At 52.5% G+C, this 15,374-nt stretch overlaps 1 protein-coding gene and 1 long non-coding RNA gene across 2 annotated transcripts in view; one reads left to right on the top strand and one right to left on the bottom strand.

Moving 5' to 3' along the window:
- The window catches only part of Kcnk3 (potassium two pore domain channel subfamily K member 3), a 35,989-nt gene extending 34,462 nt beyond the window's left edge, over window positions 1-1,527 (bottom strand). The window contains exon 1 of the mRNA XM_021162848.3: window positions 1,078-1,527. Coding sequence (XP_021018507.1) covers window positions 1,078-1,360 — 283 coding nt within the window. The 5' untranslated portion in view covers window positions 1,361-1,527. The remainder of the gene's footprint in view (window positions 1-1,077) is intronic.
- On the top strand, window positions 1,225-13,642 carry LOC110294546 (uncharacterized). Its single transcript, XR_003836716.2, has 3 exons — window positions 1,225-1,306; window positions 6,844-6,920; window positions 11,099-13,642. It is a non-coding gene; the product is annotated as an uncharacterized LOC110294546 (long non-coding RNA).
- The last annotated feature ends 1,732 nt before the right edge of the window (window positions 13,643-15,374 follow it).

Below are 15,374 nucleotides of genomic sequence, written 5' to 3'. Positions count from 1 at the left end.
ATGGCTTTGGGGCAAGGTGGGTTCCCAATCTCAGAGTCCAAGCACGTCAGGGCTGGGAAGAGCCCTTGACATCATTTTGGCCAACCTCTACATGTTGGGACATGAGCCCAAGATCCAGACAGCAGAAGGAACTTGACCAAGGTCGGTCATGCAGAGGGTTAGTGGTGGAGCTGGGCTGCAAATCACAGGGTCCTGGGAATGGTTACACTGTGTAATCCTGGTTGGACACTTCAGCAACACGGCAAAGGGCCTGGCTTGAGGTGCTTTTCCTGGCAGACATCTATTTGTGCTCTCTCTCTCTCTCTGTTTGTGTGTGTGTGTACCTGTGTGCCATGTTCTCAGAGGAGCTGGGTGTGCGTGTGGCCTCCTACAGCATGATCTGCACTGGTTTTGGAAAAGAAGTGGAGCCATTCCTGTGAGGTGACTGTTTTACTGGGACACTGGGGAAGAAGGCTAACAGGACAGAATCTGGATTCCAGCCCCTGATCTGCTGCTCTCAGAGAATTACAGGCCCTGTCTGGTGCAGCCCAAACTCATGGAGGTGGACACACACTCACACTCACACACCCACACGGACACACGCAACCCACCCCCCTCCCTAGCAGCACTCAGTCGCAGTTAGAGAGTGGCCCCGTGTGTCGCGGAGTGCAGCTTTCCGGCATCTACGTGCCTCCCCAACACCCAGCAGGTGTGGACACCCGGGTGCCCAAGCCCAGCGTCAGGGACACGGAGGAGTGGCGCTCTCTCGGGCCGCTTACTCTGGATGCCCAGCCCCAGGGCCTAGCCCGGCCACACCCCTCCTCCCGAGCCTCGGCCGGCCGCTCCTGTCCCTCTCACACACTTAAGTCCCCTGGGGTCCTCGCACAGCCCGGCAAGGCCAACTTAGGGCTGGCCGGACTGGAGACAGGTTAAAGTCAGGGGTCCCCACAGAGTAGACACACCGGGCTGAGCCCCGGCCACTGGGAGCGCGCGGGTTCGGCGACCCGCCCCGCTCCGCAGGGACCCCTCAGCCGGGGCGGCTCCCCAGCATCCCAGGTCCCCGCCCCCGTCCCCCGCCAGCGCGGCGAGTGTAGTTACCGATGGTGGTGATGACGGTGATGGCGAAGTAGAAGGAGCCGGCGAAGCGCCACTGCACGCCGGCCTTGTGCGGCTTGAGGCGCAGCACGACGCGCTCCAGCTCCTCGTAGCCGCCCTCGCTGAGGTTGTAGCGCGCCCGCAGCTCCAGCTGCCGCAGCTCCAGCCGCTGCCGCTCGATCATCTCCGGCTCCGACTCCAGTGCGTCGAACACCGCGGCGCCCACCAGCAGGTAGGTGAAGGTGCACACGATGAGAGCCAACGTGCGCACATTCTGCCGCTTCATCGTCCCTCCCGGGTCCTCGCCGGCCCTCCGGCGTCTCCGGCCCGCGCCCCGGCCCCGGCCGCCGCCGCCGCTGCTGCCCCGGAGGCGGCCTGGGGCATGGCTGCGCTCGCGGATCTCCACGCCGGGCACCAGCTCCGCACCCCGGGGCCACCGCCGCCGCCGCCACCGCCGCCGCCGCTGCCGGCCGCCGCGGAGCTGTCCCTTCAGCACCACCCACCACCCTCCTCCGCCCGCCCCCGCGCCCGCCCCCCGGCCGCGGGCCGCCACCTCCCGCCTGCCCTCCCGCCCAGCCAAATAAGGACTGGGGAGCCGTGCCGAGGGCGGGGGGGGGAAGGGGGAGCAAGCGGGAGAACCCGGGCAGGACAGAGGCGGGAGAGAGAGAGCGAGAGAGAGGGAGAGCGAGAGCTGGGGGGGGGGGTGAGCAAGATGGGAGAGGGAGGGAGGGAGGGAGAGAGAGAGAGAGAGAGAGAGAGAGAGAGAGAGAGAGAGAGAGAGAGAGAGAGAGAGAGAGAGAGAGAGAGAGAGAGAGAGAGAGAGAGAGAGAGAGAGAGAGAGAGAGAGAGAGGACAGAGACAGAGACACAGAGAGACAGAGAAAGAGACAGAGAGAGAGAGAGACAGAGACAGAGACAGAGAGAGACAGAGAGACAGAGATCCAGCCCTCCAGCCCCAGAGAAAACTGGGCAGGAAAACAGATAACTACAGGGAAGGGAGAGGACCCAGGGTAGGGGCCTCTGTGTGTGTGTGTGTGTGTGATGGAGGAGACTAACCACACAGACCCAGGAAAAGAGGGATCTGTCAGGAAAAAGAGGTGCAAACGATGCAAAGAGAGGGACAGACTGAGACGGGGCAACTTGTGAGTGCTGGAGTACAAATGTCCTGAAAAGGGGCGGAAAGGGCAAGACGCCCAGCCCCCAAAAGCAATCCCTTTTCTCTACCCTTGCCCCAGTCATAGTGCTGAGGCTGGAGGGGACCTTGGGTCCCACTGGCTCAATCCTTAGCCCATGGATAAGGAACCTGAGGCATAGGAGGTGAGCTGACACATAGGACACACTTAGAGAGTTGGGGAAAAGACCAGGGCTCAGTCCTCCCCACTCAGGTCACATGACCCTTCTTGTGCTCCAGCGTTTGGCTTATCTTAGAAACTGGCAGGAATCTGCTGTGGCTCAGGACACACAGGAGCCAATACCCAAGGGAGAGCTTTCTCTCCGGACACTGAGTCCCTCCCAGGTTAGCACCAGGCACTGGGGACTGGCTGAGAAAGCCTAGGCTGGTGGCTGTGGCCACTTACCCCATCTTGATATTGATGGCCCTTGCCCTACACCAGCACAACAGGCTTGATTTGGGCGTTGCAACATAGAAAACATAGGATGCCACCTTGTAGCACAGAACAGGATTGGGGATCCAGCTAAAACTGGGGGTGGGGTAAGGGCATCCAGATCTGGTAACTCTCTGACGGACTGAAGGAACTGGCATAGGGGTCCCTCTGCCTTAGTTTCTTCATCTGTCAACCTGGTGTCTGTGGCACTGAAGAGGAAACTGGCCAGGTAGTGGGAACTCAAAGCGTCCCTGCACCTCTTGGAGCCTCCTGTCCTTATCTCTGCCATGAGTTGTCATGGCAGATGATCCCTGGGGCCTTACTCAGCTCCAAACAGCACTGGACATGGATGGGCTGAGAGAGCAGAATGATCGGAATGCAAATCCCAGTGCCAAGAAGGGTCAAACAGCCCTTCACAGGACCCTGGCATAGGCCGCGCAGAGAGTTGTGGAATAGACCCAAAACCCATGGCTCAGGAGGTAGCCAGCAGAGGGTGGGGGGGGGGCACCATCTGCCACATTCTGGGCTGGGATGTCATTGCCAGATACCACTTTGTATCCAAAAGCACCCCAGAAGAGCTACCTGCCCATTCAGTCCACAAGGATGCAACCTTGTATCTTTCGGAGTATGCTATACCTGTGACCTTAATCTTTTCCTTGGTCCTCAAAGGTAGGTTTACTTCTAATTACGACTGTTTTGTAGATGAAGAAACTGAGGCTAACAGCAATACAATCACCCAGGGTCACTGAGTTGGGAAGAGACTTCTTGTCTGTTTCTCGAGCTCACATTCTTCTCCTTGACAGTCTTCTCCTTGAGTCCTTGAGCCTTTCTTTCCCCACCTGTAAAATGGGTTTGATCATTATGTATTAATCTCCTGAGCAGTTGGCTGTGAGGAATCAAAGGAAGTCACATGTTTGCAAGGAAAATAGGTGAGGTTCTCTAGTGACCTTTACTTTTTTTTAAGACTCAGGTGTCTAGACCAGCACACCTTGATGAGGGGACCTGTGCCTCCTCTCCCCACAAAGGAAGGTCTTTCCTTGGCCTTGTGGGCCTGTTGGGGATCTTTGTCCCTGGCATCCTTTGGCTTCAGGAAGAAGAGCCATGCCATTCCCAGAATCCCATGCGCTTCTGATGTGCTGGTTCACAGTCGGGATCCTCCCAGGAACCATTTACTCCCAAGATCTGTCTGTCTGTGCAAGTGACTTCCTTAGGGGTGGGCTTTAGCGGGGATGCTGTCATGTTTTTCCCACTTCCGGCTGCCAACCCCAGACTGCTATACAAATGAAAGGCAGTATTATTAAGTAAAAGAGATTTAGGGAAGGGGAAAGCTGTCTTTGGGACAAAATATTTATTATTAATTTAATTGTTCTTGTAGTTCTTGAGAACTAAAGGATTCTCAGATGTCCTCTCGCTCAGCTTTCTCATGTTACAGATAAGGAAACTGAGGCCTGGACAGTACTGAGAAAGGTAGTGAGGGTCCTACAGAAGGAAGCAATGCTTACAGGCTTCTGTTATATCCAGGATCAGAATACCTGTATTGCATGTCCTGAGTCCTGGAGGGCAGCTTGCGTTCCCCTGTCCAGCCTGTCTCTTGCAGAGGGAGGGTTGGGACAGAGGAGCACAGTCAAGGTTTCTGATCAACCTCTGGGACAGCAGGCACGATTTCAGCCATCCTCTTCCTGGTGAGCTGGGTTGGATTGCATCAAAGACCCAAGAGCATACCTCAGTACCTTCTGCACGGGACCCTCGGACCTGCCCACACCTGCTCAAAGTCAACCTGTTTCTGCCTGTGTTTGCAGCAGCACTGGAGGTCAGCTGTCCCCTTGCCACATCCCTAAGTGGTGGATTCAGACCAGAAAATATCAGCATGCCTTCCACTTATAACATCCCATGCCCTTCCTAGCCTGATTACATCTGTTTGATCCATCCTCTTGAGAATTAGGCAAAATGGTGATAAACAGCCACTTCTTTGAAGACTAGTTTGTGAGGAAAACAACTGCCACAAGGTTAGAGTAAATTGTTTGGAATTTACCATTAGCTACCATGCCCCACTGTATACTAAACATTACACACAGTCATTTCCAGCTTAGCATGCCTCTCTGTCCATCTGTAAGCTCCCAATACATCTGTGTTCTCCCATGTTCCCTGAGACTCCCAGGTCTCCAGGGTTCCCATAAGTTGAAAAACTGGTACTTCACCTCTTTCTTCTGCCAACCATATATTCATTCAGGCTTCAAGACCCAGCTCTAAGGCTCCATGAAGCCCTTCCCCCTCCTGTCCCCCTCCCCCACATCTGAACTACCTGCTCCTTTGTACCTTTGTGGACGTCTGAGTCTCTTGCTAAGTAGCTTATTTGCTCTCATGACTCCCTCACTGGCTTGATATCTTTTCCTGGGTAGAGACAATACTATTCTTTTAGAATACAATTCTTCCCATAATGCTTTGTACATCAAAGCTGCACTACACATTTCGACACAGGCCCAGCCTGGAACAGTCCTGCCTCTGCTGCTTGGGTGTTAAAGTGACTCAGACAGTTGAGTCTGGGACAGAAAAACTTCAGCAATCCTGCTTCCTACAGACAAGATTCTTCTCAAGCTGGGGCAAGTCCTACCAGGGAGGAGAACGGCAAAGACAGAGGCAAGCTTCTGCAGGGCTAAGGAAGCAGGCTATGTGGCATGAGGGGAAGTGAACTGACAGCCCCGAGTCTTGGGCTTGGGAATTAATGCTGCTGGCTGAATCGGGGAAGCAGAGTGGCTTTTCTCTGCCTCGGTTCCTATTTTTTTTATTAGATATTTTCTTTATTTACATTTCAAATGTTATCCCGAAAGTTCCCTATACCCTTTGGTTCCTATTTTTGACACGTTCTGACGATGCCCTTGTCCATTTTACAATGATGGAAGGTGTGGGCTTCAGGGATGGAGGCACAGAGACACTCCATCCCACTACTTCTGATCCCTGCTGTGTGGACTGCTTGGTTGGAGAGTGGGGCAAGGCCAGTGAGAGATGGAGTGGAGAAGCTGACCTGGAGTCAGACAAACCTGGTTTAAGGCCTGACCCATCAGTTCAGAGCTAGCCCAGAGCCTCTGGTCTATCCTGTCTAGAGCAGACCATAGGTCCCCACCAGCCTTTCCTACCTCACTCATAGGAGTGAGCTTTTGCACAACAGCCAGCACAGAGAAGGTACTTTACAAACTTTTCTTGAGCCCTTCCTGCCGGCTCTAGTCACCTAGGAGGGTCAGTGAGAGCCAGGGCTTCAGAGAAGCAAGGGGAAGGGGAGGGACTCCAGAGCCACCTCAATATGAGCCAGGGGAAGGCTGGAGTACTAAGAGAACCAGGACTCAGGAGCAAAGGCAGAGAAACACAGTTGGCTGCCATGGGATGCCGCACCAGCCATAGCCCCGGACAGTAGGTGTTGGGTGCGGCTGAGAGGTTTCTTGGTGTATCTCCGGAGGTAGTGAAGTTGGGGATTAGCTTGGCTTTTAGAGCATAACTGGTCCCACAGCAATGGCTTGCGTTTGTCAAGAGCCACTGTTTGTTTAACATCTCAAGCCCAAGTCAAACACAAAAGGCAACTTTTAGCAAAGCAGGGACTCTGTGGGCGATGAGGAGAGGACTGGGCTGGAAAGCTAGACACCTGGCCCTCTTAGCCTTGCTTTAGCTGGCCGAGGGAAACAGCTGTCTCAATCTGAGAGCTCAAAGGGTGCAAAATCCTGGCGTCTAATAAGACGGAGGACCAGTTATTCTCAGAAACACTGCTGGGGGGGGGTGTTCAGGTTTGCTCCTGGTCAGCATTTGCATAAAGATTAAGTCCTGAGTCTAGGCTGCCCGGCCCCTCCTCCCTCACACGAGACAGCCCTCCTTTCTCCTGGCTGCAGTCTACCTGCCGTGAGCATCCCCATCCATGGGTGCTTGAGAATGTGCTGGGAGGTGCAGCTAGGACCCATACCCAGAAGTGGCCACAGTGTATCCGCCCCCTGTGTGTTACTAAATCCTGCTGCTTGTCCTCAGCTGGCTATCTTGGTTTTTATTCTCTCTGGCAGTGTGGGAGCTTGCCCACTTCCTCCTCAGCGCTGCCTGTTACTCACTTTCTGATTTCCATGTAGTTTCCAGGCCTCCCTATTTTCTCTGAAGACTCCTCCTTCTCTCCCTTTCCCTTTCTTCTTTAGAACTTCTGCAGTCTCACCCTTGAAGCAGGGACACTGGAGGGACTCAGCCATTACTGAGATCACAGGCAGGCCAACGGGTAAGACTCCTCTTCAGTCTGCTGTATGTGGGCATGGGCATGTGTGCACGTGTGCCCGTGTGTGCAGGTGTTGTGAGCTTTACTGTTTCAGTCTCTGTCCTGGTCTCTTCCCCATCCTTGAATTTCTAAGCCTTTACATTTTCCACTCTACCCATTCACTTTTCTTTCGTTAAACTACACAATTAAAGCCAGAGAAATCCTTAGACCTCTAGTACTCTGAAGAAACCAAGGCCTGACAAGGGGCACAGATACCTCCAGGCCTTGAAGCACACAGGGCCAGAGCTGGGACTCATGCCCAGCTCCGCCGCTGGCTGCCCTATCTATAGCCACAAGATAAGTCCCTGTTCTTGCAACTTGCATAGCAAGACCCCCCAGATGGTCTTCTGGAGAGATTCTAGAGTGGCCATGGCCCATCTTTCCGGATAAACACAGAGTTGCTGAAGAAAAGGGAGGCCAGAGATGTCATCAACAGCTCACAAATCTTGAAATCCTTCTTTGCAGGTTTATGGCTTCTGAGAAGCAGAGGCAGCCCGTTCTCAGCACCAAACACAATAATTATAATAGCACTCGCAATGATTAATCAGCCAGTGAGTATTGAGTGGTGCTGGGCAGGCAGGCACAGCAGGGCGAGCATGTGTGTGTGTGTGTGTGTGTGTGTGTGTGTGTGTGTGTGTGTGTGTGTTGGGACAGGGGAACAGGAAAAGTGGTGACTCTGCTCCCACAAGCAGGCTGTGAATGTGTTCTCCTTAATGGAAGGGGGCAAAATGCCACCGTAGCCCTTCCTGGAGTTGGCATGCTTAAGGGGGACCTGGGGCTGTCCAAGACTGCAGTTGTTCTGGCTCAGGCAGGACCCTGAGCTGGACATGGAGCCCCAGACTGCATTGGAAGCCACGAATTGACAAACAAGAGCAGGATCCAGGCCTGTCAGCCAGATTAATGAGGGACCTTGCCAAGTTGGTGTTCATAGCACGGGCAAGAGGACTTGGGATGTTCAGCCTGGAGAAGGAGACAGGGGGCATGTGAGCTGTCACACAGGACGGATTAGCTTTGTCCTGTGGGGCCAAGAGGGGACCAGTGACCTTTGGGATGATGCACCAACAATCAGCACAGCATAAGATGGAGTGCCCTCTATGTCTCCCAGGAAGGCACAAACTGCCGGGGTGGCAATGACCTCATGGTCAAGAGAGCATGCAAGCATAGTCTAATTGCTCTGTTTTAGAAAGATTCTTGGAGCTAGTACCAGGCCCAGCACATAGTATGTCTACAAGAAATGAGTGTATTGGGTTCAGGGGTTAGACGAGATAGATGCCCTTTGTGATTCAAGTGGGTTCACTCTTAACATTGCTGGAGCAGTCTGTCTATGCTCCAGTCTGGAATGCTGTAAGTCCCTGGCTCTCAGCCTCCAGAAGGGCTGTTCTGGAGTTCTTGCTGCTCAATCTCCCCAATGCTGTCTTCTCTTGATTACCCTCAAACCAATCCCAGCGCCCACCCACATCCACCCTACTCGCCGCCACCTGCAGAGGTCCAACATGCAACATGCCCAGTAGCCCTGGGGCTTCAGCAAAGGAAATGGGCCTGTGGCAGGCTAATTACTGGAAGCTGATTCTATTAAGTAGATAGCTCGCTCCCAGCAAAGCAATTACACCTAATCAGCCCCTTGCAGCAGCCCAATGGGACAGCCGTGTGAGCCAGACACACGTGTGAGCAGGGACATCAAAGCCGCCTGGGAACAGGCCTGGCGGGCTCTTCTAAGGCCAAGGATGCTTCCAAAGTGGTCTCAGGCTGCCTCGGGGACCCTAGCAATGTGGAAACCACACTGGGGTGGGGGGTGGGAGTGGGAGGCTCAAAACCCTGAGCCAAGACTGAGCTCTGCCACGGAAGAGCTGAACTTCATTGAAGAGAATACTTGTCGAACTTGTACCTTAGCTTCCAAGTACTCAAGCGAACATGTCAGACTAGAGAGGATCCATTCCAAGCTTGAAACCCTAGTCACTGTAGAGTCTCATCTAGGTTAAAGTTATTCATAAGAAACCTGTTTGATAGGCTAGAGAGACAGTCAGTCAGTAAGCCTCTTGCTTTGCAGGCACAGGGAGCTGAGTTCTAGCCCCACAATCTACATTAACAACAACCAGGCTGGATAGTGCATGTTTGTGATCCCAGTGTGGGGGAGGTGGAGATAAACAGATCCTTGGACTCCACTGGCCAACCAGCTTTGCCTACTCTATGAGTTACAAGCCAGTGGGAGACCCTGTCTTAAAACAAAAACAATAAAAACAAGATGGACAGTAAAGGTTGTCCTTCAGCTTCCACATGCATTTGCACACACACACATACTTATACACACACATACATATACAGACACAAACACACACATACATATACACACACAAACACACACATACATATACACAATCACACACATACATATACACACAAACATACATAACACACACCACATACAAACATATATATATATATATACCACACACATACACATACACCACACACAAACACACATACACACACAAACACACAAACCTACACACACACATATACAAACCCTCACATACACAAACACACATACATAACACACACACATACATATGCACAACACACACATATACTCTCTCTCTCTCTCCCTCCCCCCCCTCATGTGTATGTGTCCTCCCTCACCTGTTTAAAATATCCCAAAATATCCAAACTTGGGAACATGTATTCCAGGATCAAGTTCTTTTGGCTTTATTGATTTTTATTTTATGTGTATGAGCATGTGTCTACACTTAAGTATGTGCACCACGTGTGCTTATCCCTAATGTAGAAGAAAGGGTTAGGTCCCCTAGGCTGGGATTTAAATACTAATGAGCTTCCATGTAGGTGCTGGGAGCCGAACCTGGGCATTCTGCAAGAGTAGCATCTGCTTTGAACCAATGAGACATTTCTTCACCCCCATCAGACCATGTTTTTAAAAATAACTGGAGTAATTATATATTATTTGTATTTGTATTTTTATCTAGGAATTTTATGAAATGAGTTTTTCCAAAGCATCCATGACTTTTTTATGAAAAGGAACACTTTAGTGGCATCTAGGTCCCAGGTTTATCAAGGAAGTAGGATCATGTGTAAGTATAAAGAAGAGAGGGGAGAGGGTTCTGGAAATTAAGGGTGAGCAAGGCGGGGCCAGGAGAGATGCTAGCCATCCAGTGGCTACCTGTCCACTGGTCCACACAACACTTCCTTTCCCTAGGGCAGAATCCCCTTTGAGAGCATTTAGATGTTATAAGGATGATGAGAAGGGAGTTTCTGGCACCGAAGCCCTGGGACTCTGAGCTGGTACCAAGTCATTGGTGTGACCCAAACTCAACAGGCTGGCCGGCAGAGGCTGGAGATGGAGCGCAACCATTTCTCTGGTGATTCTATGAAGATGCCGTTAGCAGTGGGGACTGGAGCTGCTCTGCTGCACAGCCATCTCCTCTGTGCTGATGGTCATAGTCATGGCTTTTGGAGCAGGGTGGTTTTGCAGGGTGGCACCTGACTTCCTGCTTCTTCTGACCTTGGTGATCTCAGATGACTGGTGCCCACGCAATTAGACAAGGCCCTTGGTCTGTCCTCTGAGAGGAACTCTGTTCTCTCTTATCAGCAGCCAGTCCTTGTGAGGCCGCAAATGGCCCTTGAGCATCCACAGTGGGGACCGTGGAGAAAAACAACCTTGACCGGGGAGTGGGTCAGAGGAAAGATGCTTCTCCTGGGAGGGACCGAGGGGAGAAGAGGGAGAAGGTGGCAGGCTGATTCAGGTTTGGGCTTCCTGCTCCTCAGCAACTGCTCACCACTTTCCAAGAGAGTGGCTGTGAGGAGGACCCCACTTTGTTCCCATCTGCTGCTACTGGTGACAGACAAGAAGGCCAGCCTGGGAGGCGGGGCAACCTCAAGCTCAGCTCAAGAGACCTTGACTGCTACCCGGAGGCTGGGGGGGACACGGAAAAAGTAGTATTTAGGGTGTCTGGCTGTAGTGTCACAAGTGAGATCATGGCCTTCTTGGCTCTTCCTCGCCCCCAGAATGATCTCGTGCCCTGCCCTAGTCACCTTACCCCTTTAAGGCTCCTTCAAGGCTGTTCTCTCTGCCATTCATATCCTTTGCCATTCTGCCAAATGTACGGGTCTTGTTCTTGTCTTTAAACCAGAAACAGAAATAGGCATATGCTGGTGCTCCTGACAGCAGAGGGATGGGGCCACCCGGCCCTGCAGAGGCGGCCACGGACAACTATTGGAGTGACTGTCAGAGTTCTCAGTGAAGCAGGATTCAATCCGTGATCAGTCTGGCTCCAGCCTGTGCTTCTCCCTCTCCGCCACGCTCCCTCACTAGAAAATGACTGAGGGCAGAGCCAGGCAACAACAGGGGAATCAGAACAGAAGGTGCTGTTAACGCTGGGCTGGCACACAGCTAGAGCTCAGAAAAATGCAGTCACATGAATGAATGAGGAGCTCTGAACGGAAGGCGCCGGGCAGGTCCAAGAATCAGTACCAGCGTTTCCCATGGCTGGACAGATGCTCAGCTTCAGGTGGGAAGCAGGTCCTAGATGTGAGCAAGACCTGGTGACTCTAGCTCACACAGCTGCTCAGGGACAAAACCATCAGGGAACAGCTCTGGACCCACTGAAGGTGGAGATGAGGAAGGGAGGCAGAGCTGTCTTGGCACAGAGCTCGGGCACCCAGCCCAGGCAGGGACTCAGAAGGTCTCCGTGTCTGTGCAGAGCCAAAGGATATTGTTGGGGCTTTGAGCTGGTGCCTGAAGAAGAATGGCTATCCAGGGGCCCTCAGAGACCTGAAGGGGATGGGGTCATCCTACCCATATGGACCAGGGTTGCCACTGGGAGGGGCCCAAGGTGGGGGTGGGATATCCAGGCCATGAGAGCATAGATCTCTGCTCATCCAGAGATGATACGTGTGGTCCAGTGAACCATAGAAACCACGGCATGTCAGGGAGATGGAGGTCAGCTGGGAGGCAGCGCTCAGGCAGAAGGGCACAGCCATCAGGGACATGGAAAAAGTGATGTCGTTAAGGAACAATGTGAGCCAAAGGAATGAGCTGTAACTGGCTGGACCTGAAAGGACAAGTGGGAAAGCGGCTGCCAGACGCCCATGGGTGTCTGATGATGGCCTGCCACTACCCTGGGGAAGGGACTGAGCCTCAGCCCCGAGGCTTAGAAGAAAGTTACCCAGCAGGCCTCATGGCCCTTCTCTGCCTTTATTACTATGCCCTTCACCCCTTGGTTTGTTAATCAATGAGTGATAAATCGAGTCCCGAAAGACCTCCTGTCCAGACTGCACTGCCCTGATTTTCCAGAGAAGATCCAAGAAGGCAGCAGGAGGATGAAGACTGAGTTCTTGGTCATGCAAGATGGCCTAAGTCTCTCCCCTACCCCAGCTTCCAAGAGGGGAGTCATGGCCTCTTCTCCCCAAGAAAATGGGACAAGGAGGACACTGACTCAGGCTTCTCTTTCCTCCTTTGGGAAGAGCTGGGAAAAGCCAGTCCAGCCCTGTAGCCCCAAAAGAAAGCCAGCTTGAGGCTGAGGAGGCCTGGCTGGGAGAGAGACTCCTTGGGCCTCTCCTGGAATGGTGAGCTGTGGAAAGCCCAAGCAGGGGTCTCAGCAGCGCTGAGAAGTCTAGGACCTGTCAGGAGGGGATGCTGTGTGGTGAGGACCGAGCTGATCCAGAGTCTCTAACAGATGATGAAGCAGGCCTAACTAGGGCCAGGGCCAGGCTGACGTGACCCCAGCGTGTGGATTTCCTTGCGCTCCACCCCCATGCTGTTTCCCACCGAGAAAAATGTTGTTTGTTGGCATCAAAATCCCTGGGACCATGTTTAGGGTGGATGGGGACCCCCATCTATTCTTTTGCTACTCTGTGAGGTGCAACATCTTCATAAGGGGGTTCTCACCTGGTATTTGGGGGTAAAGGACCTTGTAGGACTGAAGGAGTAGGGCTGTAAAGGGTAGCTGATTCCCAGTGGCTTGGTTGGGGCAGACAAATGGCTACATCAAGGCCTCCATCCAATTGCCAATGAGATTGCCAGATATGTGCAGACATGTGCTTCCCAAGCTCGGGTGTTTTCTTTATCATATCTGTCCATATGTGGTTATGCGGTCTTCCCCACTCCTCCACAGATGACAGATAGCTTTGGGGCTTCCTCAGACAGTAGATGGGCGTGGCAGTACCCACACAATCCCTACAACACACTGTGGTCTCTCTCCTCTCTGTAGACACCAGAGTCCTTACAAAATGTTGTGGTTGTCCCTCCACTGTCAGACAGGTCCCCTCACGGCTCCCATTAGCAATCCTGTCTTACCTCTGATGTCTGAGCCCTTTGTCTCTTCAGGCCAGCTATCTTTCCAACAGCTGGGGGAAGGACAGAAAGGGACACTTCTGGACAGAGGCTGAGACAGAGCAGGGAACTGTGGCATGGAGCTGGCCTGAGCCTAGGTCAGGTTCTAAGCATCCCTGTCCTCAGGTCCAGCAAGTGAGCTCTAGGGCTGCAGGGGTAGGGCAGCAGGCTGAGAATCACTGTTCTGTTTTCTTAAGCTCCCAGCTGGGACTAGGAACACCAAATCCTCTTTGAATAAAACAGAAAAGGGATTTAAAAAAATCAAGACATTAACCTTGTGAAACCAGACCGCCCCTCTCACTCCCCCCCCCCGCCACCCCCTGCCACATAGAGATTAACTTCTTCCCCCAGGCTTTTTCTTTTTTTTTTTTTTTTCAGTTTTCATTTCTATAAACATCTTAATTCATGGCAACATCACAGCCAGCCTGGATTACAGATGGATATAGAGGTGAATGAAATAGTCACACACACGCACACGCACACTCACACACACACACCTGGAACAGGGGGAAAGAACAGTGAATGAGATTCTAAGGAACCAGGATTTTTTGCTGGAGTTCACTTTCCTCACCTGTAAAGGGAGAAGTTAGCCCTTCTGCCTCTGCCCCTCTGTGAACTCTGTCTTGTCTGCTGGTCCCTTCCATCAGTGTCCTCTATGCTGCCAGAGAGCCAGCTCCCCCTGCCACACACACACCCATGGTGACACACCACACCAACTAGAAGTTTCCCTTCATCCCCAGCACTGGATGCTACTCTCCTTTCTATATCACAGGTTCCAGCAGGGCAGGGACAAGTTGCTACTGTCCTCTGCACCTGTGTAATGACAGGTGCTCTACAGGCCTTTGTGAGTAAATGAGTGGGTAACTCTGGAAGCTGCTCTTTAGGTACACCTGGGATGGGGCTTGGCATCTTGTATGAAATCCGAACCCAAATCTTGAAATAGGGTCACTCTCCTCTTGGGGTGAGGAGCACCTGGCGTTTCTGGAAAATTCTTTCCATTTCCCTCCTGACTCCTGAGAATGTCTCAAAGTCTCATTTCTTTGAAGCCTTCTTCCGATTTGCCAGCAGCATTACCCCAATCAAGCAACAGATTTTTCGATGCACGTTTTCTGTTCTTCCTCCCACCTTCGTCTGACAAGACGGATCATTTCCATCCCTTAATTATGTTTTGGTTTGAGGCTGCAGCCAGCTGCAGTGATTCTCAACTCTGGGTGGCAGTGGGGAGGAGGGTCATTATGGGAGCCTTGTCTCAGTGGAGACCAGGAGACAGGTGCTGGGTTCCTCCATGGCTTTGAGGCTGGGGTAAAGGTGGGACTTCTCCAGGGTTCTGTCTCTGGTTGGGTCAAAGGTTCAGGGGAATCCCACTTGGCTCTCATTTTGGTCAGCATTCCTCAAAGTATGCTCAGAGACCAGGGTCCCTCGAGGTGTTCTGCAGAAGAAGCCCCAGCCGACTCAGATACATTTGGGGGAACTCAGCTGCACTCAGCCTTTGATTACAAGCTGCAAAAGTCAACTCGGCTAATTTAAGCTCAGAAAGGATTTATCCCAGAAGACCTTGGGAGAGTTCAGAGAACCTCCTGTAGGAGCAGAGAGTCAAGGTCAGAAGGGAAGCAGCCAGCGGCAACACTCAGTGTCACATGTTAGGAATGATCCCAGGAAGGCCCCACTGCTGAGTAGACACAGAGCTTAGGCCACAGCTCTGCCAGCACAGCTACCACTCACACTTCCGTGCAACACGTTCTACGGAGTCCTTCCGTTTCTACACTCGATTCTTCTGGGAGAATGCATCTCATTGGTAGAGTGGAATCATGGACCTGCCTCCTAGATGCCAGAAAAGCTGGGACAATGACGGGTTGATCTATTCAGCTCCTTCCTGTATCTGAAGGCAACCTCTGTCTCATCATACATGGGCATGGTGGGTTGAGTGAGAATGGCCTACATAGGCTCTTCTGTTTGAACACTTGCTCCTCAGTTGATTGAACTGTTTGGGAAGGATCAGGAGGTCGTACCTTGTTGGAAGAGATGTGTCACTGGGGGTGGGTTTCAAAGACCGTGTGCTATTCCAGCTGAGCTCT

The sequence above is a fragment of the Mus caroli genome, unplaced genomic scaffold (assembly GCF_978045245.1).
Source record: "Mus caroli unplaced genomic scaffold, Mus_caroli_1 scaffold_4, whole genome shotgun sequence".
Taxonomy (NCBI): Eukaryota; Metazoa; Chordata; class Mammalia; order Rodentia; family Muridae; genus Mus; species Mus caroli.
Note: the sequence above shows the minus strand (reverse complement) of the source record. Positions and strands in the feature narration are given on the sequence as shown.